The 16,639-nt window shown below is 41.9% G+C and overlaps 2 protein-coding genes across 6 annotated transcripts in view; one reads left to right on the forward strand and one right to left on the reverse strand.

The window, feature by feature from the left end:
* TVP23A (trans-golgi network vesicle protein 23 homolog A) lies at positions 1–15,303 on the forward strand. 4 transcript variants are annotated; one of them, XM_064153015.1, is made up of 7 exons: positions 1–78; positions 172–251; positions 5,971–6,115; positions 7,104–7,193; positions 8,934–9,059; positions 10,579–10,705; positions 12,811–15,303. In XM_064153015.1, exons 1-7 carry the CDS (start codon positions 70–72, stop codon positions 12,828–12,830), a joined length of 597 nt encoding a protein of 198 aa, XP_064009085.1. In that variant the 5' UTR covers positions 1–69; the 3' UTR covers positions 12,831–15,303. The 4 variants fall into 4 exon arrangements, with proteins under 4 accessions (XP_064009085.1, XP_064009084.1, XP_064009086.1 ...); XM_064153014.1 differs by lacking the exon at positions 12,811–15,303 and adding an exon at positions 11,103–11,746; XM_064153016.1 differs by lacking the exon at positions 12,811–15,303 and adding an exon at positions 11,103–11,746 and having other exon boundaries at positions 5,971–6,007.
* Positions 12,167–16,639, reverse strand: part of NUBP1 (NUBP iron-sulfur cluster assembly factor 1, cytosolic) — a 22,363-nt gene continuing 17,890 nt past the window's right edge. For both annotated transcript variants that reach the window (XM_064153012.1, XM_064153013.1), the window contains exons 4-11: positions 16,461–16,529; positions 15,958–15,990; positions 15,398–15,488; positions 14,893–15,047; positions 13,750–13,860; positions 13,546–13,648; positions 12,878–12,961; positions 12,167–12,310 (exon numbers count right to left, since the gene is read on the reverse strand). In XM_064153012.1, coding sequence (XP_064009082.1) covers positions 12,258–12,310; positions 12,878–12,961; positions 13,546–13,648; positions 13,750–13,860; positions 14,893–15,047; positions 15,398–15,488; positions 15,958–15,990; positions 16,461–16,529 — 699 coding nt within the window. In that variant the 3' untranslated portion in view covers positions 12,167–12,257. The remainder of the gene's footprint in view (positions 12,311–12,877; positions 12,962–13,545; positions 13,649–13,749; positions 13,861–14,892; positions 15,048–15,397; positions 15,489–15,957; positions 15,991–16,460; positions 16,530–16,639) is intronic.

The raw sequence follows: 16,639 nt of genomic DNA on the forward strand, positions 1-16,639 counted from the left end.
CCGGACCCTTTTCCCTGACACACCGCCCGCGCCTCGGCAACCGCCGCGGCTGGCCGGCTGAGGCGCAGCATGAAGCAGGTACCGGCGCCGGCGAGCGGTGCGGGGCGCGGCAGGCGCGGGTGGTGGCGCGGCGCCCCTGGCCCCTCCCCACTGACGGGCTCCTCGCCGCAGGCGCTGGTGGACGACACCGAGGATGTGTCCCTCGACTTCGGCAACGAGGAGGAGCTGGCGCTGCGGAAAGCAAAAATCAGGTAACGGGCGGAGGTCTCATCGCCCGCCTGAGGTAACGGGGCCTGGACAGCCGCACCGAAATAACGATAAACTCCATTTAGACCCCTAATTCCCGTATCTCCCAGGGAGGGGAGCTGGGGCAGGCCGTCCGGGCAAGATGGGGAGATGCTCAGTGCTGGGCGTGGGCTGGAGCAGGCGAGGCTCTGGGGCCTGCCAGCCGCACTGCTGCGGTGAGCTCGGCTGCCCGGCAGGCTCAGAGACCTCTCGCCAGTGCAGACCGAATTTTTACATACACAAGGCCAACGTACCACAAGAAAACTCAAACCAACCAACCGGTGCTTTTGTTAGAGCTGGAGAAATGGAGAAAGCGCCCATCTTCAGCAAAACGAGTTGTGCAGCATCATGCTCTGCCACTGCATTGCACATACAGATAAAGGGAAACAGCAAGTTATCTGCAATAAAAATGTTGCCTTTTCCTACGATGGGATGTAATGTTACGTGGAATATAAGTGTAATATTTATCCTTTAAGAAAACCCAAACCACCAATCCACATCCTGCCCCAGGCCAAGCAGCCTACCCTACCATTATGTTGCCAGAGCTGCTGTTCTACAGTTGTGTAGATCCCAGGTGATACAGCTGTTGCTCCATCTTAGTGGCTTTTGAAGAATCTACAGTCAAAGACTGTCAAGGGAAAAATAAGTCAAAAGGAATAATGCATGTGCATACACTCAATGTGTATAATTAGTTTTGGTTTATCACAGTATCACAGTATCATCAGGGTTGGAAAAGACCTCACAGATCATCAAGTCCAACCCTTTACCACAGAGCTCAATGCTAGACCATGGCACCAAGTGCCACGTCCAATCTTGTCTTGAACTGCCCCAGGGACGGCGACTCCACCACCTCCCCAGGCAGCCCATTCCAGTGTCCAATGACTCTCTCAGTGAAGAACTTTCTCCTCACCTCAAGCCTAAATCTCCCCTGGCGCAGCCTGAGGCTGTGTCCTCTCATTCTGGCACTGGCCACCTGAGAGAAGAGAGCAACCTCCTCCTGGCCACAACCTCCCCTCAGGTAGTTGTAGACAGCAATAAGGTCACCCCTGAGCCTCCTCTTCTCCAGGCTAAACAATCCCAGCTCCCTCAGCCTCTCCTCCTAGGGCTGTGCTCAAGGCCTCTCACCAGCCTCGTCACCCTTCTCTGGACAGGCTCAAGCATCTCGATGTCCCTCCTAAACTGGGGGGCCCAGAACTGAACACAGTACTCAAGGTGTGGTCTAACCAGTGCAGAGTACAGGGGCAGAATGACCTCCCTGCTCCTGCTGACCACACCATTCCTGATGCAGGCCAGGATGCCACTGGCTCTCTTGGCCACCTGGGCACACTGCTGGCTCATGTTCAGGCAGGTGTCAATCAGCACCCCCAGATCCCTCTGTCTGGCCACTCTCTAGCCACTCCGACCCCAGCCTGTAGCGCTGCATGGGGTTGTTGTGGCCAAAGTGCAGCACCCTGCACTTGGAGCTATTGAACCCCATCCCATTGGACTCTGCCCATCTGTCCAGGCGGTCAAGGTCCCGCTGCAGAGCCCTTCTGCCCTCCAACTCAGTCACATCTGCCCCCAGCTTAGTGTCATCTGCAAACTTGCTGATGACTGACTCCATGCCCTCATCCAGATCATCTATGAAGATGTTAAAGAGGATGGGGCCCAGCACAGATCCCTGAGGGACACCACTAGTGACTGGCCGCCAGCTGGATGTGGCACCATTCACCACCACTCTCTGGGTCCGGCCCTTCAGCCAGTTCCTAACCCAGCACAGAGTGTTGCCATCCAAGCCATGGGCTGACAGCTTAGCCAGCAGTTTGCTGTGGGGGACAGTGTCAAAGGCCTTGCTGAAGTCCAGATAGACCACATCCACAGGCCTCCCCACATCCACCAAGCGGGTCACCTGATCATAGAAGGAGGTCAGGTTAGAAAGGCAGGATCTGCCCTTCCTAAACCCATGCTGGCTGGACCTGAGCCCTTTGCCATCCCTTAGGTGTGCTCTTATCACCCCCAAGATAACCTGTTCCATCAGTTTCCCTGGCACTGAGGTCAGGCTGATGGGTCTGTAGTTCCCAGGCTCCTCCATCCGACCCTTCTTGTGGATGGGGACCACGTTGGCCATTTTCCAGTCTCCTGGGACCTCTCCGGTGAGCCAGGACTGCTGGAAAATGATGGAGAGTGGCTTGGCCAGCTCAGCTGCCAGCTCTCTCAGCACCCTGGGATGGATCCCATCTGGTCCCATGGACTTGTGGGTGTCCAGATGGCTCAGCAGGTCCTGAACTAACTCCTCATGAATTTCCAGGGGAACACACCGCTCCCCGACCCCATCCCCCAGTTCAAGAGGCCACTTGCCCTGAACTCCTCCCTCCTTACTGTTGAAAACTGAGGCGAAGAAGGCATTCAGGACCTCAGCCTTTTCTTCGTCATCAGTTATAGTGTTCCCCTCCTGGTCCAGTAAGGAGTGGAGGCTCTTCTTGCCCTTTTTAGCATTGATAAATTTATAAAAGTGCTTTTTGTTATCTTTCACAGAAGTGGCCAGCCCAAGTTCTAGCTGGGCCTTAGCCTCTCTAATTTTTCTCCTGCATAATCTGGCTATCTCCTTAAACACATCAGGAGAAGCCTTCCCCTCCTTCCAAAGGTGATACACCCTCTTTTTCTCCCCCAATTCCTTCAGGAGCTGTTTGTTCATCCAGGCTGGTTGCCTTCCCCGCCGGCCCATCTTTCGGCACATGGGAACTGCCAGCTCCTGTGCCTTCAAAAGCTCCTGTTTAAAGTAGGTCCAACCATCCTGGACCCCCTTGTTTTTAAGGACTGCTGCCCAGGGGACTTTGGAAATAAGTTTCTTAAGCAAATTGAAGTTTGCCCTCTGAAAGTCCAAGGTGTGGGTTTTGTTGTAGTGCCTCCCTACCTCCCTGCATATTGAAAACTCCACTAACTCGTGATCACTACACCCCAGGCAGCCTCCCACTGTCACATCTCCTACCAGCCCTTCTCTGTTGGAGAGCAGCAGGTCAAGCTGAGCTTGACCCCTAGTAGGCTCACTTAACAGCTGGGTCATGAAGCTGTCCTCCATGCACTCCAGAAACCTCCTGGACTGCCTCCTCTCTGCTGAATTAAGTTCCCAGCAGATATCTGGCAGGTTAAAGTCACCCACAAGGACAAGATCTAAAGATCTTGAGACAGCCTCCAACTGATTGTAAAATATCTCATCTGTTTCCTCATCCTGGTTGGGTGGTCTATAACAGACTCCAACCAGGATGTCAGATTTATTAGTCCTCCCTCTGATTTTAACCCACAAGCTCTCAACCCCTTCGTCCCTTACCTCAAGCTCTGTGGCAAGGAGTGACTCCCTAATATACAGGGCCACCCCTCCTCCTCTTCTCCCTTGCCTATCTCTCCTGAAGAGGCTGTATCCCCCCAGTATAGCACTCCATGTCACTGTACTGCCTTCCATTAGTACAAGAAAACAGTTTAGTACAAGAAATTAATTTATAGACTGATTTCCTAAAGGCATTGTATTTCTGGAAATAAGATTAAAAAAAATTACAGTTGAATTCAATATAAATGCATTCACTTAAAGGCTGTAAGGGGTTTTTGGTTGTTGTTTCAAAAAAAAGAATGAAGGTGGTTTACCTTCAGGTTTTAAAAGACAAATTTATCTATCTGGGATTATCTTGTTGTTAGAAAAATCTATTTATATATGATAGGAGTTACATGTTTTATCTGATGGCTGTGAATTAAGAGAACATTTCTGTTAAGTGAGGAAGTGAACAGCTTATTTACTGGATTGCATTAGTTTCAAGATTTGTTAAAGCATAAATACATGGAGATTTTCTGAGACTGAGAGACTTGTTCTAAGAATGAGGTGTAAGTTTTGATATATCTCCTTCTCCCCTAGGACAAGAACTTGCAAATCCCTTGGCTAGCCATATCCTTTCGAGAGAGCTGATACTTCAGAGTCTCAGTGAAGTGCTTAGTGCTGTAATAGATGTGAGCCTCTTGCTCATGTAGTTTTTTTACTAAACACTCTTCAGAGTTTTATACTGGAACAGATACAGCTTCCAAACAGCAATCCATCATCTGACTTCAAAACAAAACACTGCTTCTCCAAAGTTACTTTCACATTTGAAGCACTTGATAGAGTTATAAAATCTCCATGCACCCTGATGTACTTTAGGGTTGTGCTCCATGCATAGCTTGTGCAGACACAAGATACTACTTACATGTTGAACTCTTGCATCTTCCTGAATGAGATCAATACTTGAAGCAGCAAGACTCTGTCTGGTTTTGAGAGTTCACAACATCCCCTCCACTCCACTGACCCATCTGTGCAGGGCTGAAAAAGCTCCTTTTGCTCAAAATGTCACATGTTTAGTTTTAAGTCAGAAGCAGTTTTTGGAAAGTTTGAGGTTAGCATGGACATGATTAGGAGTAAATGTAAACTACAGCTGTACAGTAAAGACTGGATGAGGCACTTAGTGCCATGGTCTAGTGATTGAATAGGGCTGGGTGATAAAGTTGGACTGGAAGATCTTGGAGGTCTCTTCCAGCCTAGTTGATTCTATGATTCTTGCTTATCGAGTTATGTGTGTACAGCTAAAAGTACAGTATTGCCAGTACAGAATACAGATAATTACTAGAACACTTAAATAGCTATGGAATAATATTACAATCAATACATAAGTGTAGTAACTAATGTGATTTTAACATGTTTGTAATAAACAATTATAATTGTGTATATACTATATATCTAAATTTATTATGCACAATAATAGAAAAATCAATTAAATAATTGAATAGTTAAGTATGACCTAGGCTGTACTGCTGTTGTTTACAGAGGTGGAGGAGCTTAGGAAACAATCCATGACTGGAAGAAAAATCTTGTTTAGAAAAAATGTTTTAATAAATTGGCTTCAAGAGAAGAAGTTACTTAAAAGCCATAGCCTCTAGTTAATTGTCATGTTTAATTAATACAAGTACAACAGTACAGGATAAGTTTTTGTACTTGGCATATTATCATGACAAAATTGTAGCATTCCCTAAACCCCAGTCTCACTGTACTGGCCACTGTCCCATGCCACAAAGTTACTTCTTCCACTGAAACTCCCTTTTGTTTTGTTACAGGCAAAATTTAGTTTGATGAGCCAAGTGAAGTTAAGGAATGTTCATTCGTAAGAGCTGATGGATTCCCAAATTGTACTCTTCTGATAAAGGAAGTGCTTTGTTTCAGATGTTACATATGAAGGTCTATTTTGTCTTAAACTCAACAGCTATTTTTCTCTTAGTTACTGTTCTTGTTTTCAGAACAGTTCTGAAAAGCATAAGATCAGTTCCAATTATTTTGTCTGGTGATGCTGATTTAACAAAACAATGGGTACTTTAGGGTACAGTGTTGAACACAACCACTAGGTTCCATCATGCAACACCAAAGAAACTGGTGAAAGGCTCTGGATTTTGTTCTGTCTTTGATGAAGTCTGACACAAACCACTTACTTCAGCTTTAGATTGAGGGTTAGTTACTGGAAATATTGTTGCTTTGATAATGAAGATACACATTGATATATGAAATAATAGCAGCTACAAACCAAAATACCGTTGCAGATTAGAAATAGCTGTGCTATGCTACACTTAGCAAAAACTGCAACAGTCCTTGTCCTGTTACTTCCTAAGTGGTCTGGTTTGGTTTGGTTTGTTTTCTAGGCACCCACTGGCCACCTTTTTCCACCTGTTTTTCCGAGTGAGTGCTATTATTACCTACTTGTTCTGTGACTGGTTCAGCAACAGCTTTGTTGCCTGTTTTGTCACTATTCTCCTCCTTCTATCCTTTGACTTTTGGTCAGTTAAGGTAAGATTACCCTGAATAATAACTTTCTTTGAAAGTATTTTGTGTGCCATTGAATGAAACAAGAAAAGAAAAGAAATATGTTGATTGTATATATTATATTGTCTAGCTCATTTTAATTAAGACCTTTAGATATCTTAGTTACTGTTCATCACCACGTTCTCTGTGGCTGGTGGGAACTGCTGAGTATGGTGAGAAATTTGCCTTGCCTTAGGTAGATTTGTTTGTATCCTTCCCCTCTTAGAAAAAAGTAAATTAATATTACTGTTTTTCAGCAGTAATACTAATTTATTAATGGGTATAACTCATTAATATTACTCATTAAATGCCAAATATGCATTAATATTACTCATTAAATGCCAAAGGATACGCCAAGCTGTGATAGTGTGCCCAGAGCCATCATGCAGGGGCTGCAGAAGGCTCCTGGGGCACAGCTATGGCATCAGTGTCCTAATCATATGCAGGCAGGTGAGTCAGACCAGTTCAGAATCCATGGGGCTCCACTCATGGAACAAAGCTTTTGTTTAGTAAAAATGAAGCATTGGTGCATGTCCAGCATACTGAAAACTTGTAGCGTTCATCCAGCTGCAGAATGGCTTTCTTACCTGCTTTGCCTGATTCCATACTGTTTACTTGCTTATAATCAATCTTCCATTTTATTCAGGGTGGTTTTGCTTGTCATTCTCCTCCCTTACTGGGGAAATAAGTTTATTGGGAGCTTCTCCAACTAAATAACATAGAAAAATCTTACCTAAATCAATGTTATTGTGCTAATCATCATAACAGAAAAGGAGAAAAGGCCTCTAAGTTTGTGGTATCTCATTCATCCTCTATAACAGTTCTGTTCAAGCTGGCATAGCTTTTAGGACTAGTTTGATAAAACAATATGATTTTCAGACATGCTTGCCTTTTTTTTCCCCTCCATATTGTTAGTCTGACAAGTGAATTACATAACTGACTAATAACTGCAAATAACTGTTTATGTCACTAGAATGTGACAGGAAGACTCTTGGTTGGTTTGCGTTGGTGGAACCAGATTGATGAAGATGGAAAAAGTCACTGGGTGTTTGAAGCGAAAAAGGTAAGTGTGTTAATAGAAGTAAACACAAGACAAACCCAATCCATAGGAAAGCTTCTAGAGCTGACACTAAGTCAAATAAAGTAAGAAGCAGAGCACCTTTGTAACAGTTACTGTTTATCCAGCTTCTGTGGAAAATAATGGAAGCATTCAGTTGCAGGCACATCCTGGAAGCATTCAGGACAAAACTGGTCTCACAACATTGTCATCATATGCATCAGCAGAATAAATATTCATGGTGTGGTAGTACTGGTATGAAGCATTTCTAGCAGTTCTATTTTCTAGTGATGACATCTTGCAATAAACACATCTTCACATCATTAATCCCAACACAGAATCCTCTTCAGGAAAGATCTGTGTTGAAGGCAATGCTGAAGAGTTCAAACTCAGCATTTTCAAACAGGTATTTTATTCATGCTCATGGAATATGGTGTGGAATAGAACTTGAATCACAGAACATTCTGATGTTGCCAGTGCTCCCCCAAACAGCCTGGACTAAAAACACACTTTGTAATTACTGAGTCTTTCACAGGTTTCTTAGGCAAGATAGAGGAACTTAACTGTATTTACAAGTTGGATGCTGTTGTCTGCCTCATGATGGATGAAGGAGTCTTATTTTTAAATGGAGAATTTGAGATACTCAAAATGAGCTAAAAGACTTCAGTTTTCTGAGTGGAAGAGCCCATAGGGCTTTCTTTTCCAGGTGTGAAACTGGTATTTCTGAAAATGATTGAGTGGTCTGAGATTTAGAGTGAGAATTTGAACTTTGCTTTCCTAGGAAAGATCAGAACCTTCTGAACAATTCTCTTTAGTTTAAGTGTTAGGAGTTAACAGTGAGCCTTTTGGTGTAAAGAGAGACACAAGAGTTGCACTGACCTGGAGCAACAAGGGCTTTATGCAGGCTGCTCTGAGTTTTTTTTTTCTCTCCCAGAACACAAATAGAGCACTGGAAAACAAGAGAGCTACCAGCAGTTACTATGGTGTCCAATACTAATATTACAGAGGTCTCAGCAAAACTACAGTTTACATATTAGAAAACGAAAGCTTCATGCCAGGAGACTGCATGGCTTTGGGAAAACGTATGGACATGAGCACTCTCACAAGAATTCTTTTATCTGAGCTAGCAACAACTGATAATGCCTATGAGAAATCTTTAAACCTGCTTGTTAGCACTTGCAACAGCTTGCTGCAGTAATTTCCACATTAGATGCTATAGCTTTTCTAACACTGCACTGAGGTTATTTCCCCTTATGGTTTTAATTCATGACATGGCACATGCCATGAATCTACGCTAGACAGAGAAACGCTTACACTAAAGTTCTGCTGATTACACTGCCTTGTATTTCACACTTCCTAGGGCCTTGGTGAAGTTCAAATATAATGTCTGAATCAAAATTAACTTAGTATTTTTGAAGTGTAAAAGCAATTATCAGTGTAGCAGACTTTTGAGTTCAAAATGCTACTAATTTGTAGCATTTAGTGAGAGCTATCAGTGACCAAAGGAATAATGATTTCATGTATACACATGCAGATGCCAGATCCTTTGAAAAGAAAATGTTTCCGGGTACAGTAGGGTATCAGGTAGAAAACTTGGCATTAGCTACTTCCCTTCTTATTCAGTCTTCCTTCTATGCATATAACAAAATAAATTTAGGTCAGGTAGTAATTCTGTCCATTTTGACTCCTCTGATTTTTTTTTTGTGTGGATCTTGTGACTATTAGCTTAAATAATTTTCCTTCCAGGTACCTACAATAGCTGCCTCAACTGAAGCTGAAGCTCGAATCTTTTGGCTTGGTCTCATTATCTGCCCAGTTATTTGGACAGTGTTTTTCTTTAGCAGCCTGTTTTCCTTGAAGTTGAAATGGCTGGTAAGTCTGGGGGTACTCAAAGACCTATGGGTGACAGCTGTTAGAGGAAAGACCTAGATGTTGCTTTTGCAAGTCTTGAACCCAGTCTTCCAAGAGGACAGAAATTCCACTAACAGCAATCATGGAGTTTCTGTAGTCAAGGAGATTAGTAGTTTTTAGCCCCTCTTCTGCTAGGATGTCAGCTCCTACATCTAACTTGTGAACCTCAAGTGGTTGGCAAAGCTACAGATTTCTTTGTAACTCTAGCAACTTAGTTTCATTTGACTATGAGGAAAATTAACAGAAGAGGACAAAAAGTATGAACCAGTGATGCTGATTTTCAGGTGTTCACATATCCTTGGGTTTTGAATGTTATTTGCTCTTAAAAGTGAGGATTTTAGATCTCTGGTACCATTCCCTTTCAAAAGAATCAGTATCGTGGTGTTTAAAAGGTTAATAAATGGAGCTATCAGTATATATTTTACAGTTACTGTATTTATAAGCCATCTACTTAAAAAATACTCCATATATTGCTTTTAGATATTTCTGTCTATGAAATCTTCATGTTTTCACTTGCCCTAGAACTAATTTTGTCAAGTTCCTAGCCATGCTAAGTAAAACTTCTTGCTTCAGTTTGAACAGATAAGAAGTGTCTTGGATATGTGCAACTACGTAACCAGTAACAGCCAAGATTACACTTTCTTATTAAAGAGGTAATTCAGCTGCAGTGATTAATCAATTGCAAATCATTAACCACTTTCTGGTGCCCCAAACAGCACAGCTGAACAAGGAACAGTTAAAATTAATCCAGCAGGCTTTCTCCAGGGCTCCACCTGTTTTTGAAAAGCAAAGATTGTTTGCTAAACTAAGAGCTGGCTAGAGAAGGAACTCTGACCAGCACTGCAGGCAAGTTGCTCAGGTGCTTGTAAAAGGCAAGTTACAGAAACAAAAATACAATAGCTTCCAGGAAACTTGCTGAGAAAAACAGTTCCCGTAAGTCATTTCATGAGTGAATCAGTTGGGTTGTGCCTGCTGCCAAGCCTCTAGTACTACAAAAGGATTTGTTTATTCTTACTGCCAAGTTAATACTAGGTATGGATTCCTGTCTATTGATGCTCTTCTTGTAAAGCTGCAAGTTACAGTATGGTTGTATGTAAGGCAATTTGTCAGCTAAACAAGCCTGTGGGTTTGCTGCATATGTGGATATGAAACCTAGATACAAATCAGGCTTGAAAAATGAAATGATTGTGGAATCTGTTGAATATATCCTTTTTTTGAGCAACTGCTTTTCAGAAAGTGCTGAACTCTATCAAGATACAGGATGACAAAATGTTATCAGTGCTTTGATAATTTAGAGAGGCATCTTGTAGAAAGGAACCATTGTGTTTGACATGATCTTTTAGAAGGTAGCTTATTATTGGAAGGAGTATTTCCCTTATAGCATGTGTGTATCTAAATAGTACCTATGCATATATACACATGCATATGGTCCATATCTAGAACTGTACTTGTTCCAGCTCAACTTCTTGTTTGTTCACAGGCTCTTGTGATAGCTGGGATCTCCCTTCAGACTGCTAATTTATATGGCTACATGCACTGCAAACTAGGGGGATCAAAGGGCATCACCAGAGTAGCTTCAAGGTTTCTTGTCACAGATGTTCCCAAGAGTAAGTACTGAGCCCATGAGCTACAGCCCATGCGTTGTCCCATACTGACCTGCCTCACGCTGTTGTTTGGGCTCCTCCTATGTCTTAGTTCTCAAAATAACTCCTGACAGGGCTAGTTTGATGCTCCCAGTCTTGTGGAACTCAGGGGGGCTGCACCCCACCTCAAGATTGAGAGCCTGCTGAAGCCTCACAGCTGAGCTGCTTCCAAGCCACATGAGAAATGTCCTCTCCGTTAAATCTTTGGAGGGATGCCTTCTGAGGTATTAGTGCCTCTGCTTAGGCACAGCTGGGACAGCTGTGTTCAACCCTCCTGCTCCTGCCAGGCTCTTCCCTGCTTTTTATAAGATTCCCACATACCAGGTTATGCCAGCACCCACACTTTGTGTTCATCCTCCAGGACAGACAAGAGCTTCACAAGAGCACACTGAAGATGGGAAGACAGGCACTAATCAAATAAGGAAGAACTGAAAGGACAAGCAGTAAAAATCATTTATAAAGGTGTTCATATCAAGATATTTAAGGAACACGCTACTAGAATTACACCTGCATGAAATATTTAAGACGTTTATATCATTTGTCTTTTGAGTCTTTGGATTCTGAAAGGTTTAAAGCCTTTGCTACTAAAAAGTTCCATCAAAAAGCATTTGTATAGCACAAAACCTCAAAACTTATGGTTTATACTGAGTGCTTCTTTAAGAAAAAAAATTGGTCAGCTGTTGGCTTACCTTAAGCGAGAGTTAGTAATCAGAAGATGATGCTCATTTGTTTAATTTTGGAACAGTACATGAAATCAAATTGTCTTTCCGTCTTGCGTACAAAGCTGACTTCTCAAAGGTCTGATTCCTCAATAAAGAAAGACCTTACAGTCACAAAAGACCTCTTAGTAAATACCTGATGCTTATTTTTCAGTGTTCAGGCTTAAGAGTCAAGTAGAACAAGTGTCGTGCAGCATGTTCACAGAGCTTGTGTGAAGCAGCCAGTCATCTATATTTATCTTAATCTTACTCCGATACCTGTAATAAATAAAATATTGTACTATAATTGACTAAACTCATAGGTTTGTATAAAAAAAGTTATAAAAAATGTCACTCTAAAATACAGATCTCTACTAAAAGGAGATACTTAAATGACTCAATGAGAGTGGGCATCACCATACCCCTAGCCCTGAAGGCAGGACACAGCCTAGTCCATGGCCAGAGCAAACTGATTAGATGCATGCCTCAGCATCAGCCAAATGTATTTTATATTCAGTTCTCTACATAAAACATTCTTTATATTTGTGTTTAACCACCAATTTAATATTTGGGTCATTAGTACCCTGTGTGTAGACCGTGCCTACCTAAGAGGGATGAAGATTCTGCTTTAGAGCTTTCTGGCAAGCTTTGAGACCACTTATAAACTATGAGGATCTTGAGCTAGGGAAAGCACCTAGGGCAAGGACACAATAATTTGTTTGCAAGATAAAAAAAAGAATACATTCCTTTTATTAAGTCGAGGCATAAGTTACTTTGCTATAATTCAATGAGGGCTACAATTTTACTCCACTTATAGATTAGATAATCTTTTCTTCTTGAAAACGATGCTGATCGCAGTATTCCTGAATTCCTGCAAAGACAGGGAAAAGGTAAAAGAAATGATATTTCAGCTGCACAGCAGGAGTTAAGTTATTGCTGCACCAGTCTGACCCCTATTGGTACAACTCTTGAAAGCTGAGCCTCTATCACAGTCCGCATGCATTTAGGAATCTCCCACCTGTATCTTTAACCTGTCTATTGCCAGTTCCTTAGGTAGTTTTCAGTGGCTGTTTTGTGCGGTTAGAATTGGAAGTGGAGGCAGCAATCAGGCAGGTGTACCATACCCACCTATAGGGAGCACCTGCAACAGGCCCGCTGGTTTATCTGGGAACTTTTCTATGAGAGCAAGTACCAACTCATCTCCCTGGAAAATTGATGTCTGGGGCCAAACTGAAACCAGTTACTCAATGCAATTTCATTATTGCTTGAGAACCCTGTCTTAACTGATGCCTGCAGAGGTGAATGCGGTATTTGCATCTGCTGCTTTCATAATCACTGTGCACATCTACTGTTTTCTGTTATTTGTGGCAGAACAACGGAATTCTGTTTAACACCTTTACTGCCGAAGTGCTCAGAAGTGGGTTATTTTCAAACTTACTTTGAATGATACTCCTGTAAGACAGCGTCGCTGGAGCCTGGGGTGCCTCAGACAAGAAAGACTGCCCTTTGTCACAACTTTTTCCTTGAAGGACAGGGGAAAACGTGAAAGCAAAGTAACAGAAGACATGAACTTTTATTTTACCTGTTAGCCTGCTACCAGCTATACCCTTCCAAAGAGCCGCTCACATATACTCCTAAGTTCTATGAAGCAGTGGGCAAGGAACCAAGCCTTTGCTCTCTCACTATCCACAAAAGAAATTGGGTGGTACCAGTAACACTGAAGTTCAAGCACCAGTTTTAATGCTTAACAAGGTATTATTCTTCATAGTGGTTAGGATTCTATTCAGACTGCATTTCCAGGTGATTACACTGAAAGGAAAGACGTTTTGCACTTTGATGGTATCTGAAAAGATGCCTAATTGAATCTTACTCTTGAAATCAAGTTTCAATCTAAAGAAATTATTCTGGCACTCTCCTATTTTCACAGCATGCTGTGTCACTGTTCCAACAATTTCTGATTCAAGTATCTAATGTATCTAAACATATGCTTAAGAGGCAATGCCTGTAATATCTAATTTAATCATGTTCAAGACAGGGTCTTCCAGTAATAACATCAGTACAGAAGGAAAAATTTGTTTGAAATGCAGTACAATACAGGAACTTTACCTATCTGAGGATCTAGAGGCACTTTACCCAGGAAGGAAACATTGAAGTTCTGGCACATCTTCTCTGCACCTCCAGTAGTTGGGGGAAAGATCTGAGATTCATTCTGGGACAAGAGAAAAAGCAGAGCTAAGATACTGCACTTCTGAGAACAAAGCAGAACAGAAAACAATGTGAAGACAACAACTGTTGTAACTGTTGCCTTACCTTACACTTTGGACATATGAAGCCGCTCATGTTTTCCACAACACCTATGATTGGTAGTTTCACTTTGTGGCAGAAGTTGATCTCTTTCCGCACATCCTGAAGCGAGACTTCCTAGGAATATTGAAAGCACTGCCATATTGAATGGAAAGTTTTGATGCTGAACTCAAAAGTTACATCTTGAGAGCAATTTTAAAGGAAGCTTGTCATGAGTTACTACCACTTTTCACATTTTGAGGAACATAAACCTGTGTTTTACGTGCTATAGCAATAGTTCTGTGAATAGCAACAAAACACATACATCGGTCCCAAACTGGTTCTGTTTCAAAATCTGACTTGACTCTAGTATTCAGCCAAATTTGTATTTTATCTCCTGTCTTCAGATCTTTAAATGTTAACTTTTTCACATACATAAAGACCCCTGGTATTCTTAACAGAGCAGACAGGTCAAGAATCACCAGGCTTGCAGTTATTATCTCTTCCCAAATTAAATGTGAAATGGGTTATCATCTTCTCAGACTTTGCACATGTAATGCCTGATCTCTCACGTTCCCTTTTCCTCCCCTCTCCACCTATCTGGTACCACTCTCACCACTTCACTTCCTTTACATTTATTTTTTCAGCCATTGTAGAAATGCTGTGTGCCTACATTGATCTCCTGTTCCTTTCCAATGAACATAACATACTTGGAATTTCAGCTCTCCAGGGGTAGATTTCGCTTCTAAAGATGTGCATCACAAAGCTGCCTACTGAAGGCAACAGGCTAGGTCACAGACAGCATGCAGCAGTGTTTCTGCAATGGTGCAACAGTGCCCCTAAACTAAACTTCTTATTGATTTCCAAACATTAAGCTGTTGGCAACTTACAGATGGACAGTGAACTCTAACCTTGAAAACAGAAAGGAAAAGTGCATTTCCCTTTCACACACATCATAGTAGTTTTTGACTGTGAACTGTTTGGTGATTTAGTGACCCACTCAGATCCCTGTCTCCAGATAACTCACAGGCCAGCCAGCTGCAGGCATAGAACGAGACAGCCAACTCCTTTAGGTTCTGTACCATCATTTCTCTGAAGTCAAAGACTCTAAACCAAGGCCTAGCTTCAAGTGCCACGACGCTTCTATGCCTGGAAATTAAGTTCTCCTACCTGAGGGGTAGTGATTATAACAGCACCATCTATGTGCGCTGCACTGAGGTACTGCACGATGGATAAATGTTCATCTGATGTTCCAGGAGGAGTGTCCACAATCAAGTAGTCGAGTTCTCCCCAGTCCACGTCACGAAGAAATTGTTTAATCAGCCCTAAAAGAAAGGACGAGCATGTGGAAGAGAAAACTAAAATATATCCCTGTATTTCAAACTTTAGTGTCTATTTCAATTTTTATAGTTTAGATATATGGGTTCTTCCAAGTTTTCAGCTTAAGTATACAAAACAGTTATTTTGGCAAGGCTCTAGAGAAATAAAATACTAAAAAAGCAGAGCATTCTACCCGTTAATGTAATCAAATGAATATATTCAACTCAAGAAAATAAAGAACCATTCACTCTTTTTTTCTCCTGTGGCTTACTATACTGTATTTAATTATTAAACAAACTTATGGCACCAAATCTTTCAGGCATATCAATTATTGTTGAAAACACTTGATAGATACCATTTTTTTTGGGTCCTCTCCAGATGACAGCATCATCGAGACTACTAAGCAAGAACCCTGCTGACATGACACCCAAGTTTTCTTCAACATACTAAAAGAGAAATAGATCAACATAGTCAAGCACACAGAACAGTACAGAAAGAGGACACAAAAAACCTTGAAAACCAGATTTTACAGAAAAAGCAGTTGGAGGAAGGGAAGACATTAAGAAAATAAAAGCAGAAAAACTTTAGTCATTGCTTTTATCAAAAGGCATTAAAAGCTCCAGGATTAATGCATTTTTGTTGGGCATAAGATACTTCTTTTTTATCACTGGTGACATACTGCACGATAACAAAAAAAAGTTGAAATCAAATAAGTTCTATTTATTGCCCACAGTGTAGTAAAAAAGTCAGCAAAATTTAACACTTTGTGCAGCCTACACCCACATTCTACAGAATCTGGATATTTGTCATTAAAAGAAGAACTAACAGAAGTACCCTCACTCTTTTTTCACCTTAGAAGACAGTGCCCACCCAAATAAACCAAACAAACTTTCTGAAAGAGTTGCACCAACTTACTACTGGAGACCATCCAGATCCACTCTGATGAACCTGAAAATCAAAGCAATACATTAAGTCACATTAGAAATAAACACAGATGTTACATAGGACATCTACAATAAGTCATATCTGGGTAAATAGCTATCCTGCCTGTCAGAAGGGCCAAATCTCCATTACTAAGTGAAAGATGGCTGTTCAACCTTCTCACAAGAAACTTATCCATGACTATATACATTTATATAAACTATTTCAGGGTGGATAAAAAGTACTGAGATTACTTAAAAAGCTGTAAGTGGTTGTGTATATGTGGGCAATATGCAGCAAAACCTGGTTTGCAGAACTGGTCATTCTGAAAGCAGCCAACTCTTACAACAGTCAACTCTGACTGTATTTCCCTGCACACTGCCAGACACACTTCCCAATAAGCAGTCCGTTCATAAGCTTTAAGTTCACAAAACCCTAAAACGTTAATGAAACATTAAGCAGAAATTCTTTAATAACGTGTTTGAGCATTCGCTTACCTGCTCTCCTTCTAGACCCATCATCTTAGGGATCGATGGCCCACAGATATCTATGTCCAGCAGAGCAACCTGGAAAACAAACAAACCAGCCTAACGCACTGGAAACGAGATTGCACTAGACGGTCTTCAGAGTCCAAATCATGCAACGATAAGATTCCAGCGCACTTAATGCATTCAAA

The sequence above is a fragment of the Pogoniulus pusillus genome, chromosome 13 (assembly GCF_015220805.1).
Source record: "Pogoniulus pusillus isolate bPogPus1 chromosome 13, bPogPus1.pri, whole genome shotgun sequence".
Classification (NCBI taxonomy): Eukaryota; Metazoa; Chordata; class Aves; order Piciformes; family Lybiidae; genus Pogoniulus; species Pogoniulus pusillus.